This window comes from Nothoprocta perdicaria, unplaced genomic scaffold, assembly GCF_003342845.1.
Source record: "Nothoprocta perdicaria isolate Ctin4 unplaced genomic scaffold, notPer1 scaffold_117, whole genome shotgun sequence".
NCBI classification, from domain to species: domain Eukaryota; kingdom Metazoa; phylum Chordata; class Aves; order Tinamiformes; family Tinamidae; genus Nothoprocta; species Nothoprocta perdicaria.
In genome coordinates, this window is record NW_020454283.1 from 2,470,002 (window position 1) to 2,488,762 (window position 18,761).

General features: G+C 69.6%; 1 protein-coding gene across 1 annotated transcript; it reads left to right on the top strand.

Annotated features, from left to right (window-relative positions):
• Positions 1-5,112: 5,112 nt before the first annotated feature.
• LOC112959562 (basement membrane-specific heparan sulfate proteoglycan core protein-like) lies at positions 5,113-18,755 on the top strand (the record flags this gene model as incomplete). The annotated part of the gene is made up of 48 exons (XM_026053585.1): positions 5,113-5,320; positions 5,401-5,444; positions 5,481-5,493; positions 5,752-5,861; positions 5,944-6,002; positions 6,079-6,239; positions 6,469-6,627; positions 6,782-6,985; positions 7,066-7,185; positions 7,267-7,398; positions 8,451-8,595; positions 9,051-9,202; positions 9,277-9,423; positions 9,503-9,663; positions 9,742-9,924; positions 10,660-11,004; positions 11,082-11,296; positions 11,384-11,442; positions 11,835-11,902; positions 12,016-12,156; positions 12,239-12,409; positions 12,486-12,665; positions 12,751-12,869; positions 12,959-13,070; positions 13,159-13,272; positions 13,354-13,481; positions 13,570-13,647; positions 13,721-13,770; positions 13,844-13,923; positions 14,090-14,230; positions 14,301-14,492; positions 15,134-15,226; positions 15,315-15,395; positions 15,497-15,727; positions 15,807-15,920; positions 16,006-16,133; positions 16,240-16,326; positions 16,401-16,459; positions 16,549-16,713; positions 16,794-16,904; positions 16,994-17,094; positions 17,321-17,501; positions 17,627-17,683; positions 17,810-17,932; positions 18,005-18,157; positions 18,239-18,381; positions 18,468-18,603; positions 18,679-18,755. Coding segments are annotated over exons 1-48 (6,231 nt in total), but the record flags the coding sequence as incomplete, so codon positions are not given.
• Positions 18,756-18,761: the final 6 nt, after the last annotated feature.

The window sequence follows — 18,761 nt, forward strand, 5'->3', positions numbered from 1 at the left end:
CTCATGGTTAACTTGGTGTCAACCAGGACTCCCAGGTCCCTCTCCGTGGAGCTGCTCTCCAGCAGGTCGACCCCTAGTCTGTACTGGTGCCTGGGGCTATTTCTGCCCAGGTGCAGGACCCTGCACTTGTCCTTATTGAACAAGTTGCACTTGTCCTTATTGAACATACCCCCAGAGCCCCTATACCCCCAGAGCCCCTATACCTCCAGAGCCCCTACACCTCCAGAGCCCCTATACCCCCATAGCTGCTGTACCCCCATAGCCTCTACACCCTCATAGCCCCCTGTACTCCTCCATAGCCCCTATACCCCCATAGACCCCTGTACTCCCCACAGCCCCCTATATTACCCATAGCCCCTATACCCTCATACCCCCCTATACTCCCCATAGACCCTATACACCCAGARACCCTCTATCCCCATAGCCTCTATMCCTCCTTAGCTTCTATACCCTTATAGACCCCTGTACCTCCTCACAGCCTTTACACCCCCATAGGCCCTGTACTCCCCATAGCCTGTATATGTCCCATAGCCCCTATACCCACTATAGCCCCTATACCCTCATAGCCYCTATACCCCCCAAACCCCTATACCTCCCATAGCCCCTATACCCCCATAGCCCRCTGTACCCCCTATAGCCCCTATACSTCCCATAGCCCCTATACCCCCCATAGCCCCTATGGCCCCTACACCCCTTCCTCTGCCCCTGCCCTCTTGCCCCCGCCGATCCCGCGCGGAGGGGCGGGAGCGGGAGGTGAGGGGGGTTTCCCCGCCCCACGCGTGTCCCCTGCCCCGCCCCGGTCCCGCCCCCCGGGCGCGGGGCGGGGCGGGCGGCGCGCGGGACGGGACGGGACGGACGGGACGGGACGGGACGGAGCGGAGCGGAGCGGAGCGGAGCGGCCATGGGGGGGCCGCGCGTCCCCGCCGCGCTCGGCGGCCTCCTGCTGCTCGCGCCGCTGCTCGCCGTGAGTACCGGGGGGCGCGGGGACCCTCCGCCGGGGCCGCCCGCCGCGGGGCGCGGGGCCTCTCTGCGCCGCGGGGACCCTCCTCAGTGCCCCGTCCCGCTAGGGACTTGCGGGCCCCCGCGGGGACATAGGGTCCCGGYGCCGTGTCCCGTCTTCCCCAGGATGTGGGACCCCGTGGACCATCGGGGTGTGAGACTCCCAGCTCCCTGTCCTGTCTGTCTGGGGGGTTGGGGACCCCCGTGGACCAGGGGGATGCTGGCACCCTCCTCAGTGCCTCRTCCCACCAGGGAGCTGGGGACCCCCATGGGGATGTGGGAGCCCAGCACCATGTCCCACTTGTGAAGAGGTTTGGGGACCCGCGTGGACCAGGGGGATGTGGGGACCCTCCTCAGTGTCCTGTCCTGCCAAGGAGTTGGGGATCCCCATGGGGATGTGGGGCCTCAGCACCGTGTCCCACCTGTGAGGGCTTTGGGGACCTGCATGGACCAGGGGGATATGGGGACCCTCCTCTGTGCCCCATCCCAYTGGGAAATCCCAGGCCTGGGTTGAGGGCATTGGGGTCCCCATCATCCGGCTCCAATCCCCTCAATCCCCCCAAAAAGTGATTTTGAGTCCCCCATGGACCAGGGGGATGCGGGTCCCCCAGGACCCTGCCCTGTCCCCTAAGGGCTTTGGTGACCCCTGTGGACCCCATTGGTGTYGGGTGCCATCTCCGTGCCCTGTCCCATCCGGAGCTTGGGGACCTGCGTGGACCAGGACAAAGGGGGTCTTGGCACACTGCCCCATCCCATCCGAGAATGGGAGCCCCCATGGAGATGTGGGATCCCCCAGGAGTGGAACAGCGGGATTTGGGTCCCAGCCTCGTCCCCTAGGAGCTATGAGCACCACACGGAGCAGGCCACAACGCGGAGTCCCCTGATGGAATTTGGGGTCCCCCTGCACAGGAGGGACAAGGCAGCCGCTTCCCCCCCACCAGGGCCAGGGGGTCCCCTCGGGGTGTCCGTCCGTCCCCACCCCGTCTCCCGCCCTGGCTAAATTTAAAGGGTGACAGGGACAGCACCCGGCACCCGCCCTTAAAAATAACTGTCTCAAAATAGGGCCCGGGGGGCTGCCCGGCGGGGTCCCCCCGTCCCTGCGTCCCTCTGTCCAGGCCGTGCGCGGGGGCGGTTTCGGGCCGGGACTTTCGCCCGCGGCCGCCCCGAGAACAGAGGCCCCTTTTTGCTCAGGGCCGCGCTGGCAGCGCGGCGTCCCCACCGTCCCCCGCCCCCCCGCCGGGGTCCCGCGTCCCCTCCCCTGCCGGCCCCGGCCATTTGGGGACGTCACCGCCACCGCCGCGCTAAATATACTGCGGGCATCGGGTGACCCGCCGGGGACGCCGCCGCGCTGCCCGGCAAGGGTTAAAGCTGGGGGGGGGGCGAGGTCAGGCCAGGAATGTGTGATAAGATCGCCAGGCCTCGGGCGAGCAAGCACACGCGTGTGGGACCGTGCACACGCGTGTGAGACCATGCACACGCGTGTGGGACCATGCACATGCGTGTGGGACTGTGCACATGCGTGTGGGACTGTGCACACGCGTGTGGGACCGTGCACACACGTGTGAGACCATGCACATGCGTGTGGGACCGTGCACACGCGTGTGGGACCGTGCACACGCGTGTGAGACCATGCACATGTGTGTGGGACCATGCACACGCGTGTGGGACTGTGCACATGCGTGTGGGACCGTGCACACGCGTGTGGGACCGTGCACACGCGTGTGAGACCATGCACACGCGTGTGGGACCGTGCACACGCGTGTGAGACCATGCACACGCGTGTGGGACCGTGCACACGCGTGTGGGACCGTGCACACGCGTGTGCCACCCCCTGCCACAGCCGGGCCACGCGTCGCAGCCCCCCCGGCACCGTTTTTGCCCCGTCACTGATTTCTTTCCCAGCTCCGCAGTCGCCCATGGCCAAAGATGGCCAGGAGGAGGAGGAGGAGGAGGAAGGCGCTGCGCCAGGACGCCTGGGCCCCTCCGGCTCTGCCTGCCTGCGGGGGCGGGGGGGGGGGAAAGAGGGGTGCCAGGGGAGGGGGCAGCTGCCTCCATCACCCCCGCTTCCCGGGGCGTTCCCTTGCCCCCTGACGGCTGCTATTCCCAGCTGGATAAATTAGGCAATCGGGAGTGGGGAGGAATGCGCCTGGCGGCGAGGGCGCCCGGGGCCGCCGGCAGCTCCATCCACCTCCTCCTCCCGCTCTGGCATGGGAGGGGGCAAGGAAAAGAGGGGAAAACAGCCAAATCCCGTTGCAGCATGCCGGGATTCGGGATGCCTTTGCCGGCTGCTCCAGCAGCGGGCGGGGGGGGACGCCCCGTCCTCGCGCCTCCGCAGGAAGCGGCCGGGAAACACGGCCGGGAAACACCTTTTGGGGCTGGAAGCCGCCGCGGCCTTGGGAAACAATAGCCCGGGGGGGGCTGTTAATAACCCCCCCGCGGCGGCGCCGGGCGGCCGCTTCCTGCTTTTCCGCTGCATCCCGGCGCCGGCCCCGGCGCTCGCTCGAGGTCCCAGCGAAGCCCACGTGGCGCCGGCGGCGGACGTGACAGTGGGGCCGGCACCTCCCTCCTCTTCCTCGCCTTCCTCCCCGGGCAGCCCCAAGGGCGCCCGTCGGATATGGCGGGAATTTTGGGCCGGCCAGTGGAAAAACTGAGGAGCGCCAGCGTCCGGCCGGGCATCCTGCCCGCCCCGCGCTGGGATTTTCCCTCCCCCCCGCTTTTCCCCATCCCGGGAATTTTGCTTGGGAATGAAGCAGGGGGGAAGGTTTGCAAGGAGATGGCCCCAGCAGCGGGCCCAGGCGTCCGGGGTGATGCCGGGGGGTCCGGCAAGCTGTTTCCGGTAACCCGATCCGGGTTCTTTCCCATTCCGCCGGCGGATGGGACAGGTGTGCCCGGCCCCCRCGCCCTCCCCGCGCGCAGCTGAGCCCCGACCCGCTCGCTGCACGTGTGGCCGAGTGCAGGGGTGGGTCGTGCCTCAGTTTCCCCAAAGCACCAACACCCTCCGCTTCCATCAGAGCCGTGCCCGAGGCCGGGATATTTTGGGGGGAGGAGAAGGAGGGGGCACCGTCTGGTGCCTGTCCCCGCCAGCCTGGCCRGGGCCCAGGCGTCCTGGGCACGGCGCCGCGCTGGCATTCGCGTGTCCCCCCCCCATCCCATCCCGCTCCCCCTCGCCCGGGGCGGCCGTGCTTTTTCCCACCCTTTGTGGCGGGTAAATCCTGAGCGATCCCCCCGCGCCGGCCCCCGCGCCCGCTCTAATCCGCCCGCGCTTGTTTGCACAGCAAATTGCTGCCCCGACGGATTCCTCGGCCCAGCTACAGGGGGGGGGACCTGGCGGCTGCACCCCCCCACTCGCCCCCCCGTTTTGTGTGCGGGACCGTGGGTGCAGCGGGGSGTTGCGTGTATGCGTGGGAGCGCCGGGATGCATGTGTGGGAGCACCAGGATGCACGCGGGGTGATGCAAGCGCGTGTGCAAGCGGTGCCACGAGAGCGTTGGCAGCTCCGCCTTGGTGCGTGCACGCGGCAGTGCAAGCACACGCACGGCCGATACTGGTGCATGCACACGGCAGTGCAAGCCCTGTCCTGGTGCATGCATGTAGCGGTGCACGCATGTAGCAGTGCCAGTGCGTGTGCAGCAGCACATGCCAGTGCATGTACGTGGCAGTGCGAGCACGCGGGCRCAGCCCCACGCGGCGCACGCGTCTCGATGCAAGCGCGCACGCACAGCGCACGTCGGTGCAAGCATGCAGCAGTGCACGCACGCACACGCAGCCCCACGTGGTGCAGGCATGCAGCAGTGCAAGCCTGCACGCTCAGCCCCACGTGGCGCATGCATGAGGCAGTGCAAGCGCGCACGCACGGCCCGCGTCGGTGCAAGCGTGGCGCGGTGCGAGCGCGCGCGCATCCCCCGCGGCGTGGGCGCGCAGCGGTGCGAGCGCTGCCAGCCCCACGCGCGGGCCCACGCGCGGCAGCGCGGCCCCGCACGCTGCCGTCCCCCCCGGCRCGCTGCGGCCCCGGGGCAGCTGCGTGGCCGCGGGCGCAGGAATGCGGTGGGCGGCCGGCGGGATGAGCTCATCGCCCGCGCGCCGCCCGCGCCGCCCATGACTCCAGCGCGCAGCTATGCGGCCGCGGCGCTTGCCAGGCGCCCGCGGCGAGCGGCGCCCTCAGCCGCCTCTGCGCCCTGTCCCCGTGCAGGTGGCCGCGGGCCGGCGCGACGCCTCCTTCCCCGAGGACACCGAGGCGGACCGGCCCGGCAGCGCGCGCGGCCGCCGCTACTACGCGCAGCTCTCYGATGACGAGGACCTGCTGGCCGACGAGCCCTCGGGCGGTACGGCGCCGCGCGCGGCCCCCGCGGTGCCACCTGGGCGCCTGGCTGCTGCTGGCGGCTCACGGGGGCTCCTTTTGCAGATGGCAGTGGCGAGGACGGCAGCGGCGCCAGCTCGCTTGGCGGTGCCGACATCCCCGGCTTGGTCATGGCCAGCGGCGAGCTGGAGCCCACAGGTAAGTGAGCAGCACAGGGACACCAGGACGTCACCTGGGCACACTGCCACCTCCGTGCTCATCCTCCGCTCTCTCCTGGCTTCTCTTCTTCCTCCTTTTCCTCCTCTTCCTCTTGCTGTGCGCGGCAGCAGCACCCGAGCCGGCCGGCATGGTGGGGCCGGACGATGACGGCCCTCTCAGTAAGTGCTGTGGGTGGCACCGGGACACAGCAGGGACCTTGGGGACAGTGCCAACCCTGTCCCTGTGTCCCCTCTGCAGTCTATTTCCGGGCGCTGGTGAACTTCACCCACAGCATTGACTACAGTGCCCGGCTGGAGGACGCCGCCTCTGAGGAGTTTCGGGAGGTGGCCGAGGCCGTGGTGGACACGGTGAGTGCCGAGGGGTGACACGGGGATGGGGATGTCCCCAAGGGACCGCACTGATGCCYCCTCCTTCCTGCCTCAACCGCAGCTGGAGTCCGAGTACTACAAGATCCCCGGCGAGCAGGTGGTCAGCGTGGTCTTCATCAAGTGAGTGCCATGGTGGGATGCAGTGAYGCTGGTGCACAGGGTCCTGCCCGTGCCCACGCCCTGTTCCCCGCTGCAGGGAGGTGGCCGGCTCCGTCTTTGTGGAGCTGGACGTGGGCTCGGAGGGCAACGGCGACGAGGAGCAGATCCGCGAGGTGCTGCGCGCCGTGGTGGCCGCCGGCTCCATCGCCTCCTACGTCACCTCCGAGGAGGGCTTCCAGTTCCGGCGGCTCGGCACCGGTGAGCAGTGGGGACAGCGGCCATGGGCTGCACGGCTGCTGGCGGGGGTGGCACTGGTGGCAGTGGGTTGCACCGGTGGGATGCACTGGCAGGATGCACCGGCATCATGTTGCACGGGTGGCACCGGTGGCATGGACGGGATGCACCGGTGGCATTGGGTTGCGTCGGTGGCCTCGGGTTGCACTGGTGAAGTGCCACCGCTGAGCATGCCGTCCGCCCTCCCCGGCAGTGACGCCGCAGCGGCGCGCTTGCAGCGCGCTGGAGTTCGCCTGCGGCAGCGGCGAGTGCGTGGAGGGCTCGTACCGCTGCGACCGCCGGCCCGACTGCCGCGACGCCTCGGACGAGGAGGGCTGTGGTGAGACTGGCACGTTCGCCGTCCCCTGCGCCTGTGCCCACCCCGCGCGTGTCCCCTTTCCCCAGCGCGCTCTCCCTCCGCCTTCCCCTCTCCGCTCCGCTAACCGATCGCTCCCCAGGTCCCACGGACGCGGCTGCCCCATCCACCACGTCACCGGCCACCACTATGCCGCCGGCCACCAGCACAGCGCGCGCGGCCACCAGCACGGCACGTGCGGCCACCAGCACAGCGCGGGTGGCCACTGTGCGCCCAGCGGCCACGGTGCTGGCGCCGGCACAGTCGCGGTGCCGCCCCGACGAGGCAGCGTGCGGCAACCGTCAGTGCGTGCCCCGCGACTACCTGTGCGACGGCGAGCGGGACTGCGCYGACGGCAGCGACGAGCTGGGCTGCGGTGAGCGCCCGGGGGCGGCGGGGGTGGTGTCCGGCACGGGGACGGGGACAGCGATGGTGACACTGCAATGGCACCTGCAGGGACCCCCACGCCCTGCGAGCCCAATGAGTTCAAGTGCCGCAACGGGCACTGCGCCCTCAAGCTCTGGCGCTGCGACGGCGACGATGACTGCGGCGATGGCTCCGACGAGACCAACTGCCGTGAGTGTCCCCAGCAGCGCCAGCGGTGCCGTGCCGGGTCACCTGGCTGGTGCCAACACCGCCACCGGCCCTGTCCCACAGCCACCAAGGCGCCGGGGGACACGTGCGAGCCGGAGCAGTTCACATGCGTGTCCAGCCGTAGCTGCATCCCCGCAAGCTACCAGTGYGACGAGGAGCCCGACTGTCCCGACCGCTCCGACGAGGTCGGCTGCGGTGAGTGCCGGGGACGCCGCGGGGGTGTGTGGGGGTGCCGCGGGGGGCAGTGCCGGCTGTAGGGTGGGCATCTCATGCCGGTGCTGGTGCTGCAGCACGTGAAGCGGTAGGACTTGTGCTGGGTGCAATGCTGGCTGTGGTGCTGGGCCCCGTGTCGGTCGCGGTGCTGCACTGAGCACGGTGCCGTTGCTGTGCCGGCTGCAGTGCTGGGACCTTGGCATGGCAGGTAGAGCACCGGACCCTGTGCCGGTCATAGTGCCACACCAGGCACCGCGCTAGGGCCTGTGCCGGCTGCAGTGCTGGGCGCTGTGCGGGCCACTGTGCTAGAACCCCGTGCTGCTGGTGGTGCTGGACCAGGCGCGGTGCTGGGTGCAGAGCTGGGATGGTGCCGCCCATGGTGCACACGGGTGACGCGTGTCCCCCGCAGCGGCGCCGGGATGGTTGTGCCCGTGGTGCACACGGGTGACGCGTGTCCCCCGCAGTGCTCCCACGGCGCCAGGATGGTTGTGCCCGTGCTGCACATGTGTGATGCGTGTCCCCGGCAGTGCCCCTGTGGTGCCGGGATGGTGGTGCCCATGGTGCCCATGGGTGACGCGTGTCCCCCACAGTGGTGCCGGGATGGTTGTGCCCGTGGTGCACACAGGTGACGCGTGTCCCCCGCAGTGGTGCCGGGATGGTTGTGCCCATGGTGCACACAGGTGACGCGTGTCCCCCGCAGTGGTGCCAGTGGTGCCAGTGGTGCCCGTGGTGCACACGGGTGACGCGTGTCCCCCGCAGTGGTGCCGGGATGGTGGTGCCCATGGTGCACACGGGTGACGCGTGTCCCCCGCAGCGGTGCCGGGATGGTGGTGCCCGTGGTGCACACGGGTGACACGTGTCCCCCGCAGTGGTGCCGGGATGGTTGTGCCCATGGTGCACACGGGTGACACATGTCCCCTGCAGCGGTGCTGGGATGGTGGTGCCCGTGGTGCCCATGGGTGACGCATGTCCCCTGTAGCGGTGCCGGGATGGTTGTGCCCGTGGTGCACACGGGTGATGCGTGTCCCCCGCAGTCCCCCCGCAGGTGGTGACGCCGCCGGTGGAGGCGGTGCAGGCGGTGCCAGGCCAGACCGTGCGCTTCACCTGCGTGGCCACCGGCGTCCCCACCCCCATCATCACCTGGCGCCTCAACTGGGGACACATCCCCGCCAGCCGCAGGTGCCGAGGGCGGGGCTTGCACGGGAGGMGGGGCTTGCACGGGAGGCGGGGCTTGGGCGGCAAGTGCTGGGGAGCCTGCAGCAGTGGGCGGGGTCACTTCTGTGGGGTGGAGCTTGCATGTGATAGGGGGCTTGTGGTGGGAGGGGCTTGGATGTTGTGGGAGGGGCTTGCGGCAGAGTGGGGCTGGAAATGGTGCAAGGGGCTCAATGGGGGCAGGAGGTGGTGGGAGGGGCTTGCAACAAGGAGGAGGGGCTTGTGATGGGAGGAGCTTGTAGCCAGGGGTCTCACAATGAAAGGTATGGGAGGTGGTGGGAGGGGCTTGAGGTGATGGGAGGAGCTTGCATCAAGGGGGAGGGGCTTGCAGTAAGAGGGGCATGCAGTGAGGAGGTGTGGCTTGCCACGAGGGGCGTGGCCTGGCAGGGGGCAGGCTGATGGTGGCAGTGTCCCCCGTCCAGGGTGTCCATCGTGAGCGAGAAGGGCCAGGGCACGCTGACCATCCGCGACGTGAAGGAGGCCGACCAGGGCGCCTACACGTGCGAGGCCATCAACGCGCGCGGCATGGTGTTCGGCATCCCCGACGGCGTGCTCACCGTCACGCCGCCGCGCGGTGAGCCCTCGCGCGCGCCCCCGCCGTGTCCCGCCCGGCGGCCCCGCCACCCCGCGCTCACCGCCCTCCCGCAGGGCCCTGCCCCGCCGGCCACTTCCACCTGCCCGCGGCCGGGCGCTGCCTGCCCTGCTTCTGCTTCGGCGTCACCAGCGTGTGCCACGGCGCCGGCCAGCACCGCCGCCGCATCGAGCTCCGCTTCGACCGCCCCGGCGACTTCAAGGGTGAGCACCGGGGCCGCGCGGTGCCGCGCCGGGACGGCGGCGCCGGCGCCGTGCCTCATGCCGGTCCCATGGGCGCTAGGTGTGAACGTGACGGCGGGGCCGGCGGGCGCCCCGGCGCTGGCGGCGCCGCAGCTGCGCATCGACACCGGCGCCGAGGAGTTCCAGCTGCTGGACCTGTCACGGCACTTCCCGGCTCGCGAGGCCGCCTGGGCGCTGCCGCAGCCCTTCCTGGGCAACAAGGTGAGCGGTCACCGCGGCACGGGGGCAAGGGGACGGCCGTGGCGGTGACCGCAACACCAACCCTCTGCTTGCGGGTAGGTGGACGCCTACGGTGGCGTGCTGAGCTACACCGTGCGCTACCACCTGGGCCGTGGGCCGCCGGAGCCGACACAACGGCCCGACGTGGTGCTGCTGGGYGCCCGTGGCAAGCTGCTCTCCCGGCCCCGTGCCGAGCCTACCCGGCCTGGTGTCTTCAACCACCGCCGGGTGACCTTCACCGAGGTGAGTGCAGGGGCGACGTGGGTAGTCTTCACTGAGGTGAGCAGAGTGGTCTCCATGGGGGAATGTGGATAGTCTTCACTGAGGTCGCAGCCATGAGGGGGCATGACTTCAGCAATTTGAGTATGGTGGAAACCATGGGTGGGATATGTTGATCTTCAGTACGATGGGAATGGGGGTGTCTATGGGAAGACGTGGCTGGTCTTCACTGAGGTGGGTATGGGGACAATCATGGGGGGTTGTTGACTGGTCTTYGCTGAGATGGGTATGGGGGCAACCATGAGAGAACATGGTTGGTCTTCACTGAGGTGGGTATAGGGGCAATCATGGGAGGTTGTTGACTGGTCTTTGCTGAGGTGGGTATGGTGGCAACCATGAGGGGATGTGGTTGTTTTCACTGAGGTGGGTTTGTTGGCCACCGTGCGAGTTGCGACTGGTCTTCACCAAGGCGGGTACAGTGGTACAGTGGCAACTGTGTGGGATCGTGGTTAGTATTCACTGAGCTGGTTACAGTAGTCACCACTGGGAGACATGGGTGGTCTTTACTGAGATGGTCATGGTGGCAACCGTGGAGGGGACGTGGATGTTCTTCACTGAGGAGATTATGGTGGCCACCATGGGGGCATGTGGTTGCTCTTCAACATGGTGGGCACAGTGGTTGCCAAGGCTTCACGGCAGCCCCCTCCTGGGCCCCTGTGGACCTGTTTTCCCACTTGTGACTTTTGCCCCACCCCGCAGGACGAGTGGGAGGAYGAGGCGGGCGCCGCGGTGAGCCGGGAGCAGCTGCTGCTGGCGCTGCAGGACGTGCGGGGCCTGCTGGTGCGGGCCGTGTACGACGGGCGCCAGGCGAGCGCCGGCCTCAGCGCCGTGGCCATGGAGGTCAGCGGCGCTGAGGACACGGGGCTGGGCCCGGCCGAGGCCGTGGAGCGGTGCCGCTGCCCAGCGGGCTACGCGGGGCTCTCCTGCGAGCGCTGCGCCGCCGGCTTCGAGCGCCTGCCCCACGGGCCCTACCTGGGCACCTGCTCGGGCTGCAGCTGCCACGGCCACGCCAGCGCCTGCGACCCCGTCTTCGGGCACTGCCTGGTGAGCCGGCGGCGCGGGCACGGGGACGCGGCGCGGGCGGCGTGCGCCCTGGGCGCTCACGCCGGTGCCCATCGCAGAACTGCCAGCACAACACGGAGGGCCCGCGGTGCGAGAAGTGCCGCGCCGGCTACTTCGGCGAYGCCACGCTGGGCACGGCGGGCAGCTGCCGGCCCTGCCCCTGCCCCTACGCCGAGCCGGGGCGCCGCTTCTCCGAGTCCTGCTTCCTCGACACGGACGGGCAGGCCACGTGCGACGCCTGCGCCCCCGGCTACGCCGGCCGCCGCTGCGAGAGGTGCGTGGCCAGTGGCCAGACCCGGCCGGGGYGGCCCGGGGCAGGTGGTGGTGGCACCGTCCCAGCGCGTGGTCCTTCCCTGTCTAGGTGTGCGCCTGGCTTCCAGGGTGATCCCATCCAACCGGGAGGGAAGTGCACCCCCATCGGTGAGTGCCAAGGATGGGGACAGGGAAGGGGATGRGGATGGGGACARGGACAAGGATGAGGGTGAGGAGCATGATGGGGATGAGGATGGGGATGAGAAYGAGGTCCAGGATGAAGATGGGGATACAGACAGGGATGCAGAAGAGGACTGGGATGTGGATGATGAAGGTGAAGATAARGATGGGAATGGAGATGGGGATGAGGATAGGGGCAAAGACAGGCACTGGGAAGGGAGTGGAAATGATGGGATAGTTGTACAGGGATGAGAATAGGGACAGGAATAGGAATGGGAACAGAGTCTGGGATGTGGACAGGGACACTGATGGGGGCAAAGATGGTGACAGTGACGGGGCCACGGCCAGGTTCCASCACTCACTCCCTGCTGTACCCACAGGCCAGGAAATCGTGAAATGTGACGAGCGCGGGGGCCAGGACACTGAGGGTGGCACATGCCGCTGCAAGGTAGGTAGCCCGGTGCCCACTCCTCCAGCGCGGGCATCCCTCCGGTATGGGCATCTCTGTGGTGTGGGCACCCGGCCATGGTGGGCAACCGGCCACCCCTTGGGCCCCCGCAGCCCAACGTGACGGGCCGCTTGTGCGACGAGTGYGCGGCGGGCGCCTTCCACCTGAGCCACGCCAACCCCGACGGMTGCCTCAAGTGCTTCTGCATGGGCGTCTCGCGGCAGTGCGCCAGCTCCTCCTGGCACCGCGACCAGGTACCGCGGCACACGCGACCCGGCGCCGTCCCGCCCTGCTCCGGAGCTCCGGGCGCCCTCCGAGCTGCCGCCGCTTTGGCAGGTGCGCGCCACGGCCGAGACGCCCTTCAGCCTGGCCAACCTGGGTGCCACGCAGACGGTGAGCGAGGGCGTGCGCTTCGCCGGCGCCACCGAGGTCGCCTTCTCCGACTTCCACACGCTGCCCCGTGATGTCTACTTCTGGGTGCTGCCACCGAGCTTCACCGGCGACAAGGTGGGACAGTGTGGGTGCGATGGGGAAGGCTGCGCTGGCGGGGATGGGGACGCGGCGGTGACGCCGTGCCGCGCAGGTGACGTCCTACGGCGGCGAGCTGCGCTACACGGTGAGCCACGCGGCGCCGGCAGGCGCGCGCCCGCTGCTGCGCCACCCCGACGTGCTGCTGCGAGGCAACGGCATCACCCTGGAGCACTTCAGCGAGGCCAGCCCGCCGCCCGGCGTCCCCGCCACCGTGACCGTGCCCTTCCGCGAGGTGAGGGCTGCGCGGTGCCGCCGCGCCGGGGTGACCMCATCACTGCCAGCAGTGCCCGTCCCCGGCTCACGCTGTGCCCTCGCAGCGCGCCTGGCGCCGGGCCGATGGGCGCGAGGCCACGAGGGAGCATCTCCTGATGGCGCTGGCCGAYGTGGACTTGCTCATGATCCGTGCGTCCTACTCGGAGACCCCCTTGGAGAGCAGGTAATGGGGGCGAGGGTGGGGACACAGCCCCGGTGTGGCTTTTGGTGGTGGGAGGGACACGATATGGCACCCGCTTGCTCTCCTCACAGGCTCGCCGATGTGCGCATGGACGTGGCCGTGCCACACRCCACGGGGCTGCGGCGGGCGCTGGAGGTGGAGGACTGCGCCTGCCCCGACGGCTACCGCGGCCCCTCGTGCCAGGTGAGCTCCCGCGGGCTCCCGCTCGCTCCCAGTGCATGGGGCCAAGGGGGTGCCACACGTCTCCTGGCCGCGCGCTCTGCTCCGGCAGGACTGCGCCGCCGGCTACACCCGCACCTCCGGCGGGCTCTACCTGGGCACCTGCGAGCGCTGCCAGTGCCACGGGCACGCGGACGAGTGCCACCCCGAGAGCGGTGTGTGCCAGGTGAGCCCCCCACGCGCCTCCTCCTCTTGCACGCGTCCTCCTCCTCCTCCTGCCGCTCAGTCAGGCTCTCTCCCGCGCCAGGACTGCCGCCACAACACTGAGGGCRCCCAGTGCGACAAGTGCCAAGCGGGCTACTACGGTGACGCCACCCGTGGGACCCCCGGTGACTGCCAGCCCTGTCCCTGCCACGGACCGCCCTCCGCCACTCAGTATGTGTCTCCCTGTCCCTGCCCGCCCTCCTGGCACCTCTGTGGTGACTGCTCAGCTCTTGTGCCCTCTTTGTGCCAGGGAGACCAGGACCTGCTTTGCAGACACYGACGGGCAGCCCACGTGCAGCGCCTGCGCGCCGGGCTATGCCGGGCGGCTCTGCGAGAGGTGCGGGCGCCGCGGGGCTCAGCGCGGGAGGTGGGCACTTGCGCATGGTGCTCACGCTCTCCCTCTCACCCAGGTGCTCTCCGGGCTTCGTGGGGGACCCGCCGCGCGACCAGCCGTGCCGAGGTGAGCGCCGGTGGTGACGGGGATGGAGATGGGGCTTGTGGGATGTGCTTCACTGCTCTCCTCCTGCGCGCAGAGCCGGGCGAGCAGTGCCAGTGCGACCYGCGCGGCAGCCTCAGCAGGGCCTGCGATGCCGACGGGCTGTGCCAATGCAAGGTGAGTTTGGTGCCACGATGCACCGTGATGCACTGCAACGTGCCATGACCTACTGCAGTGCACCATGATGCACCGTGATGCACCGTGATGCACCGCGATGCACCGCGATGCTCCAAGATGCACCGCACCATGATGCAGCACCCAACACTTGCCTCATCGCTCACAGGCCAACGTCAAGGGCCCCCGTTGTGCCTCCTGCCGCCCCCACCACTTCCACCTGAGCGCCGACAACCCCGCRGGCTGCCTGCCCTGCTTCTGCATGGGCATCGTGCAGCAGTGCACCAGCTCCTCCTATTCCCGCATGCTGGTAGGAGCCGCTCGGTGCATCCTGCCGCCGTCGCGCCCGCCGGCGCCGCTCACCCGCGCTCTCCCCGCAGCTCAGCACCTCCTTCGCGCCCGGCGCCTTCCAGGACTTCGCCCTGGTCAACCGGCAGCACAGCAGCCGCGTGGAGACGGGTTTCAGCGTGGAGATGGGTGCCGCGGGCCCCCAGCTCACGTACGGCCGCTTCGCCGAGCTGGGCCGCGAGTCCTACTACTGGCAGCTGCCGCCRCTCTACCAGGGGGACAAGGTAAGGGGGCACACGCGTCCCCGCGGCCACTGGGACGCGGCCCAGCCCGTCGCTGGCAGCTGGCGCGGGGGCGGCGCAGCTGGGAATGTTTTGGGCTGCTGGCACCGGCGGCGCGTCCCCTGCTGACCCCGTCTCTCTCCTCTTGCCTTTCTTCCTCCTCCTCTCTGCTCGCTCCAAAGCGCAGAGAAACCTATTTCGCCCGCATGCGCCGGGCACACGGTGCACGCTCCCGCTCGCTGCCCAGCCCCGGTGCCGCCCGCCAGCCCGTGGCACGGAGCGGCGCGGTGCCGGCGGAGGAGCAGCTGCGCAGAGCCCTGGCCGCCGCGCCGGGCCGAGACGCCGCCGAGGTACCGGCGCGCTCGCCCGCGGGGCTGGCAGCGCGGAGCCCGGGCCCTGCTCCCCGCRCCCTGCCACTCTCCGGCGCCCACAGCTTCCTTCTGTCTTTCTGCCTTTCCATCCGTGCCAGTCTGCTCTGGTCTTCACGGGCTTCCCTCTGCTCCCCACCAGCGTTTTCTACTGGCAGCTCCCCGGCATTTACCTGGGCRACCAGGTAACGGCGGCGCCTGCCCCTGGAGCAGCGCTGCAGAGTCCTGGAGCGCCTGCCTGCTGCCTCCTCACCTTCCTCTTCCTCCCCGTTGCAGGTGGGCTCCTACGGCGGGCGGCTGCGCTACACTTTGGCGTACACCCCCAGCGGACGTGGTGCCCCGCTGCCCGATGCCGACGTCCAGATCACGGTACAGAGCGGTGACACGCGGAGCCGGGTGAGCACAGGCAGCCAGAACCTTCTCTGCTCACCCTCTTCCTCCTCGCCACGTGCCACAGGGCAATGACATCACGCTGGTGGCCTACCAGCCCGAGCTGCCGCCGCGCACACCGCGCGCCTTCGAGATCGTCTTCCACGAGGTAGGAGCGGGTCAGAGCGGCAGGACCGGGTGGGTGCCGTGTCCAGGTGTCCCCCGTTGCCTCTGTGCAAGCCGRCCCCCATGCTGCCTCTCCGCCCACAGCAATACTGGAAACGCCCGGACGGGCAGCCGGCCACACGGGAGCATCTCATGATGGCCCTGGCCGACCTGGATGAGATCCTCATCCGTGCCACCTACTCCACCAACATGGCCTCGTCCAGCATCGCCGGCGTCAGCATGGAGACCGCCGTGCCGGCCGCCCCCGGGCTGCCGCCGGCGCCGGAGGTCGAGGAGTGCCGGTGCCCACCGGGCTACCGCGGGCTCTCGTGCCAGGTGAGCGGGGCAGGCAGGTGCGGTGGCGGGGTGGCCGTGGTGGCGGTGCCGCACGGCGCTCACCCACGCGCCCCGGCAGGACTGCGCTCCTGGCTACACCCGCACCGGCGGCGGGCTCTACCTGGGCCACTGCGAGCTCTGCGAGTGCAACGGCCACTCGGACAGCTGCCACCCYGAGAGCGGCGCCTGCTCCGTAAGTGTCCCCGTTGGGCGCGTGTGGCTCCGTTGGGTGCCCGCCGCAGGGCACCCTCCGCAGCGCCTGCTGCTCCTCTCCGCAGAGCTGCCTGCACAACACGGCAGGTGAGTTCTGCGACCAGTGCTCGCCCGGCTTCTACGGGGACGCCACGGCCGGCACGCCGGAGGACTGCCAGCCCTGYGCCTGCCCGCTGCTCCATCCTGAGAACCAGTGAGTGCCCCCAACCGGCCCTGTGCCGGGCTTGCCAGGCTGCCACGGCGTGGGAGCTGCTTTGGGGTGCCCGCCACTGCCACCGGTGCCCTCTGTGTCCCCGCAGGTTCTCACGGACGTGTGAGAGCCTGGGAGCTGGTGGCTACCGCTGCACCGCCTGTGAGCCTGGCTACACCGGGCAGTACTGCGAGCAGTGAGTACTGCCTTGCCCGCGGGTGACGGCACCCGGAGCCCGCCCCGCCGACCCGCGCCGCTTGTGTCCCCCAGGTGCGCGCCCGGCTACGTGGGAGACCCCAACGTGCGGGGACAGAGGTGCCTGCCCGTGGGTAAGTGGCGGTGGTGACAGTGGTGTGCACGGTGGCACTGGCACCGCGCCACCCACCCTGACCGCYGCCGCTCTGCCCGTGCGCTGCAGACTCGGCGCCCCTGGCCGTGCGCATCCACCCGCCCAGGACCACGGTGGCCCAAGGCAGYGCGGTGACCCTGCAGTGCCAGGCCAGCGGGGACCCCCCTTTCTACTACTACTGGTCGCGGGAAGACGGGCGCCCGCTGCCCGGCGGCGCCCAGAGCCGTCGCGAAGGTACCGGGTCGGGGCGCTGCGCGGGGGCCTGCCCGGGAAGGGGGGCATTGCGTCGGGCTCTCAGCCACCCATGCCCCCAGGCGAGGAGTTGCACTTCGCCAACATCCAGCCCTCCGAGGCCGGCGTCTACATCTGCTCCTGCCGCAACCTGCAGCACAGCAACGCCAGCCGYGCCGAGGTCATCGTCACTGGTAGGGACCCCAGGGAGAGGAGACACCGGCTGCTGGGAAGGCCAAGGCCAGGGCTCAGCCTTCGCTTTCTCTCTCCCTTCGGGGCGCAGAAAGCCCCAGCAAGCCCATCACGGTGACAGTGGAGGAGAAGAGRGTGCAACGGGTGAAGCCTGGTGCCGATGTCACCTTCATCTGCACGGCCAAGAGCAAGGTGAGGGGCAGCGGGGCAGGTGAATGGGGCACCTGAGCTTGCAAGGTGCCCCTGGGGGCCCACCTGGCCATGCTGATATCCCTGGGTGCCCGTGCAGTTGCATGGGACATGCAGACACCCCTGCTTGCCCACCTGGCCCATCCGAGCAGCTCTGAGCCCTTCAGAGCAGCACCGAGCCACATCTCCCCCYTCCACCACCCTTCCTCACCCTCCTCTTCCTCGCCAGTCGCCTGCCTACACTCTGGTGTGGACGCGCCAGAACCACGGCAAGCTGCCGAGCCGCGCCATGGACTTCAACGGCATCCTCACCATCCGCAACGTGCAGCCCGAAGACGCCGGTGTCTACGTCTGCACCGGCTCCAACATGCTCGACATGGACGAGGGCACGGCCACACTCTACGTCCAAGGTGCCCGCCTGCTCTCCCCGCTTCCCCATCCAGCCTCGTGCAGAGCCTAGAGGCCACGGTGAGGGGCAAGAGAAGCTCCTTGGCTTGCCCACGGCACTGCCTGGAAACCTGGGCTTGTTTTGCAGCCCCTTCGAAGACTCAGATGTTTTACGGACCCGTTGAGTTCATGGAAGGCCACAGACGCTGTAAGTCCTCAAGCAAGGGCAGGATGCCCAACCACACACCCAGTGTAGGGGCAAAATTGGGGTGCTGGGAGAACTAGGGAGCAGCTTGGGGGGACCTGAGCCAAACCTCTCACCCCGATGCAGCCAGCCCCACCGCCGCCCCCAGCGCCACCGTGGAGCCAGCACAGCTGAGCGTGGCACCGGGGCAGCCCGCCGAGTTCCGCTGCGTGGCCACGGGCAGCCCGGCGCCCACCATCGAGTGGCTCGGTAGGTGCCCGGCCGCTGGTGGGTGGGGGACGGCGGCACCGCCGGCGCGTGACCCTCTCCTCGCTGTCGCAGGTGGCGCGGGCGGCGCGCTGCCGCCGGGCGCCGTGGTGCAGGGCGGCATCCTGCGCTTCCCGGCCGCCCAGCCCGCCGACGAGGCGCACTACGTTTGCCGCGCGCGCAGCAGCGCCGGGCAGCACGTGGCRCGCGCCTTCCTCCGCGTGCAAGGTGCGTAGGGCGGCCCCTGCGCCTCTCCCTGCCCGCGGTGGCGGCGGCAGCGCCCCCACCTGCCCGCGGTGCTGCCCGCAGGTGCCGAGGCGCCCCAGGTGCAGGTGAGCCCCGAGCGCACCGAGGTGCAGGAGGGCTCCACGGTGCGGCTCTACTGCCGCGTCTCCGGCTCGCCCGACGCCACCATCTCCTGGGAGAAGCAGGGGGGTGATCTGCCCCCGCAGGTGAGCCGGCACGGGGGGCGCTGGGGAAGGTTTGGGTGCCAGAGTGGTCCCTCTGTGTCCTCACACCACCTCCTTCCTGCCCGCAGGCGCGCTCGGAGCGCACCGACATCGCCACCCTCGTGATCCCCTCCATCACGGCGGCCGATGGCGGCGTCTACCTCTGCGTCGGCACCAGTGCCTCCGGCACGGCCCGGGCCCGGATCGAGGTGGTGGTGGCGCCAGGTAAGGGCGGCAGCAGCGCCCGGGACGACGCTTGCGGAGGTTCCGCCGGGTTATTCCCAGCACGGTGCTCTGCAGGTGCTGTGCCGCCCGTCCGYGTGGAGTCCCCGTCACCCTCCATYGCCGAGGGACAGACCCTGGACCTGGACTGCGTGGTGGCC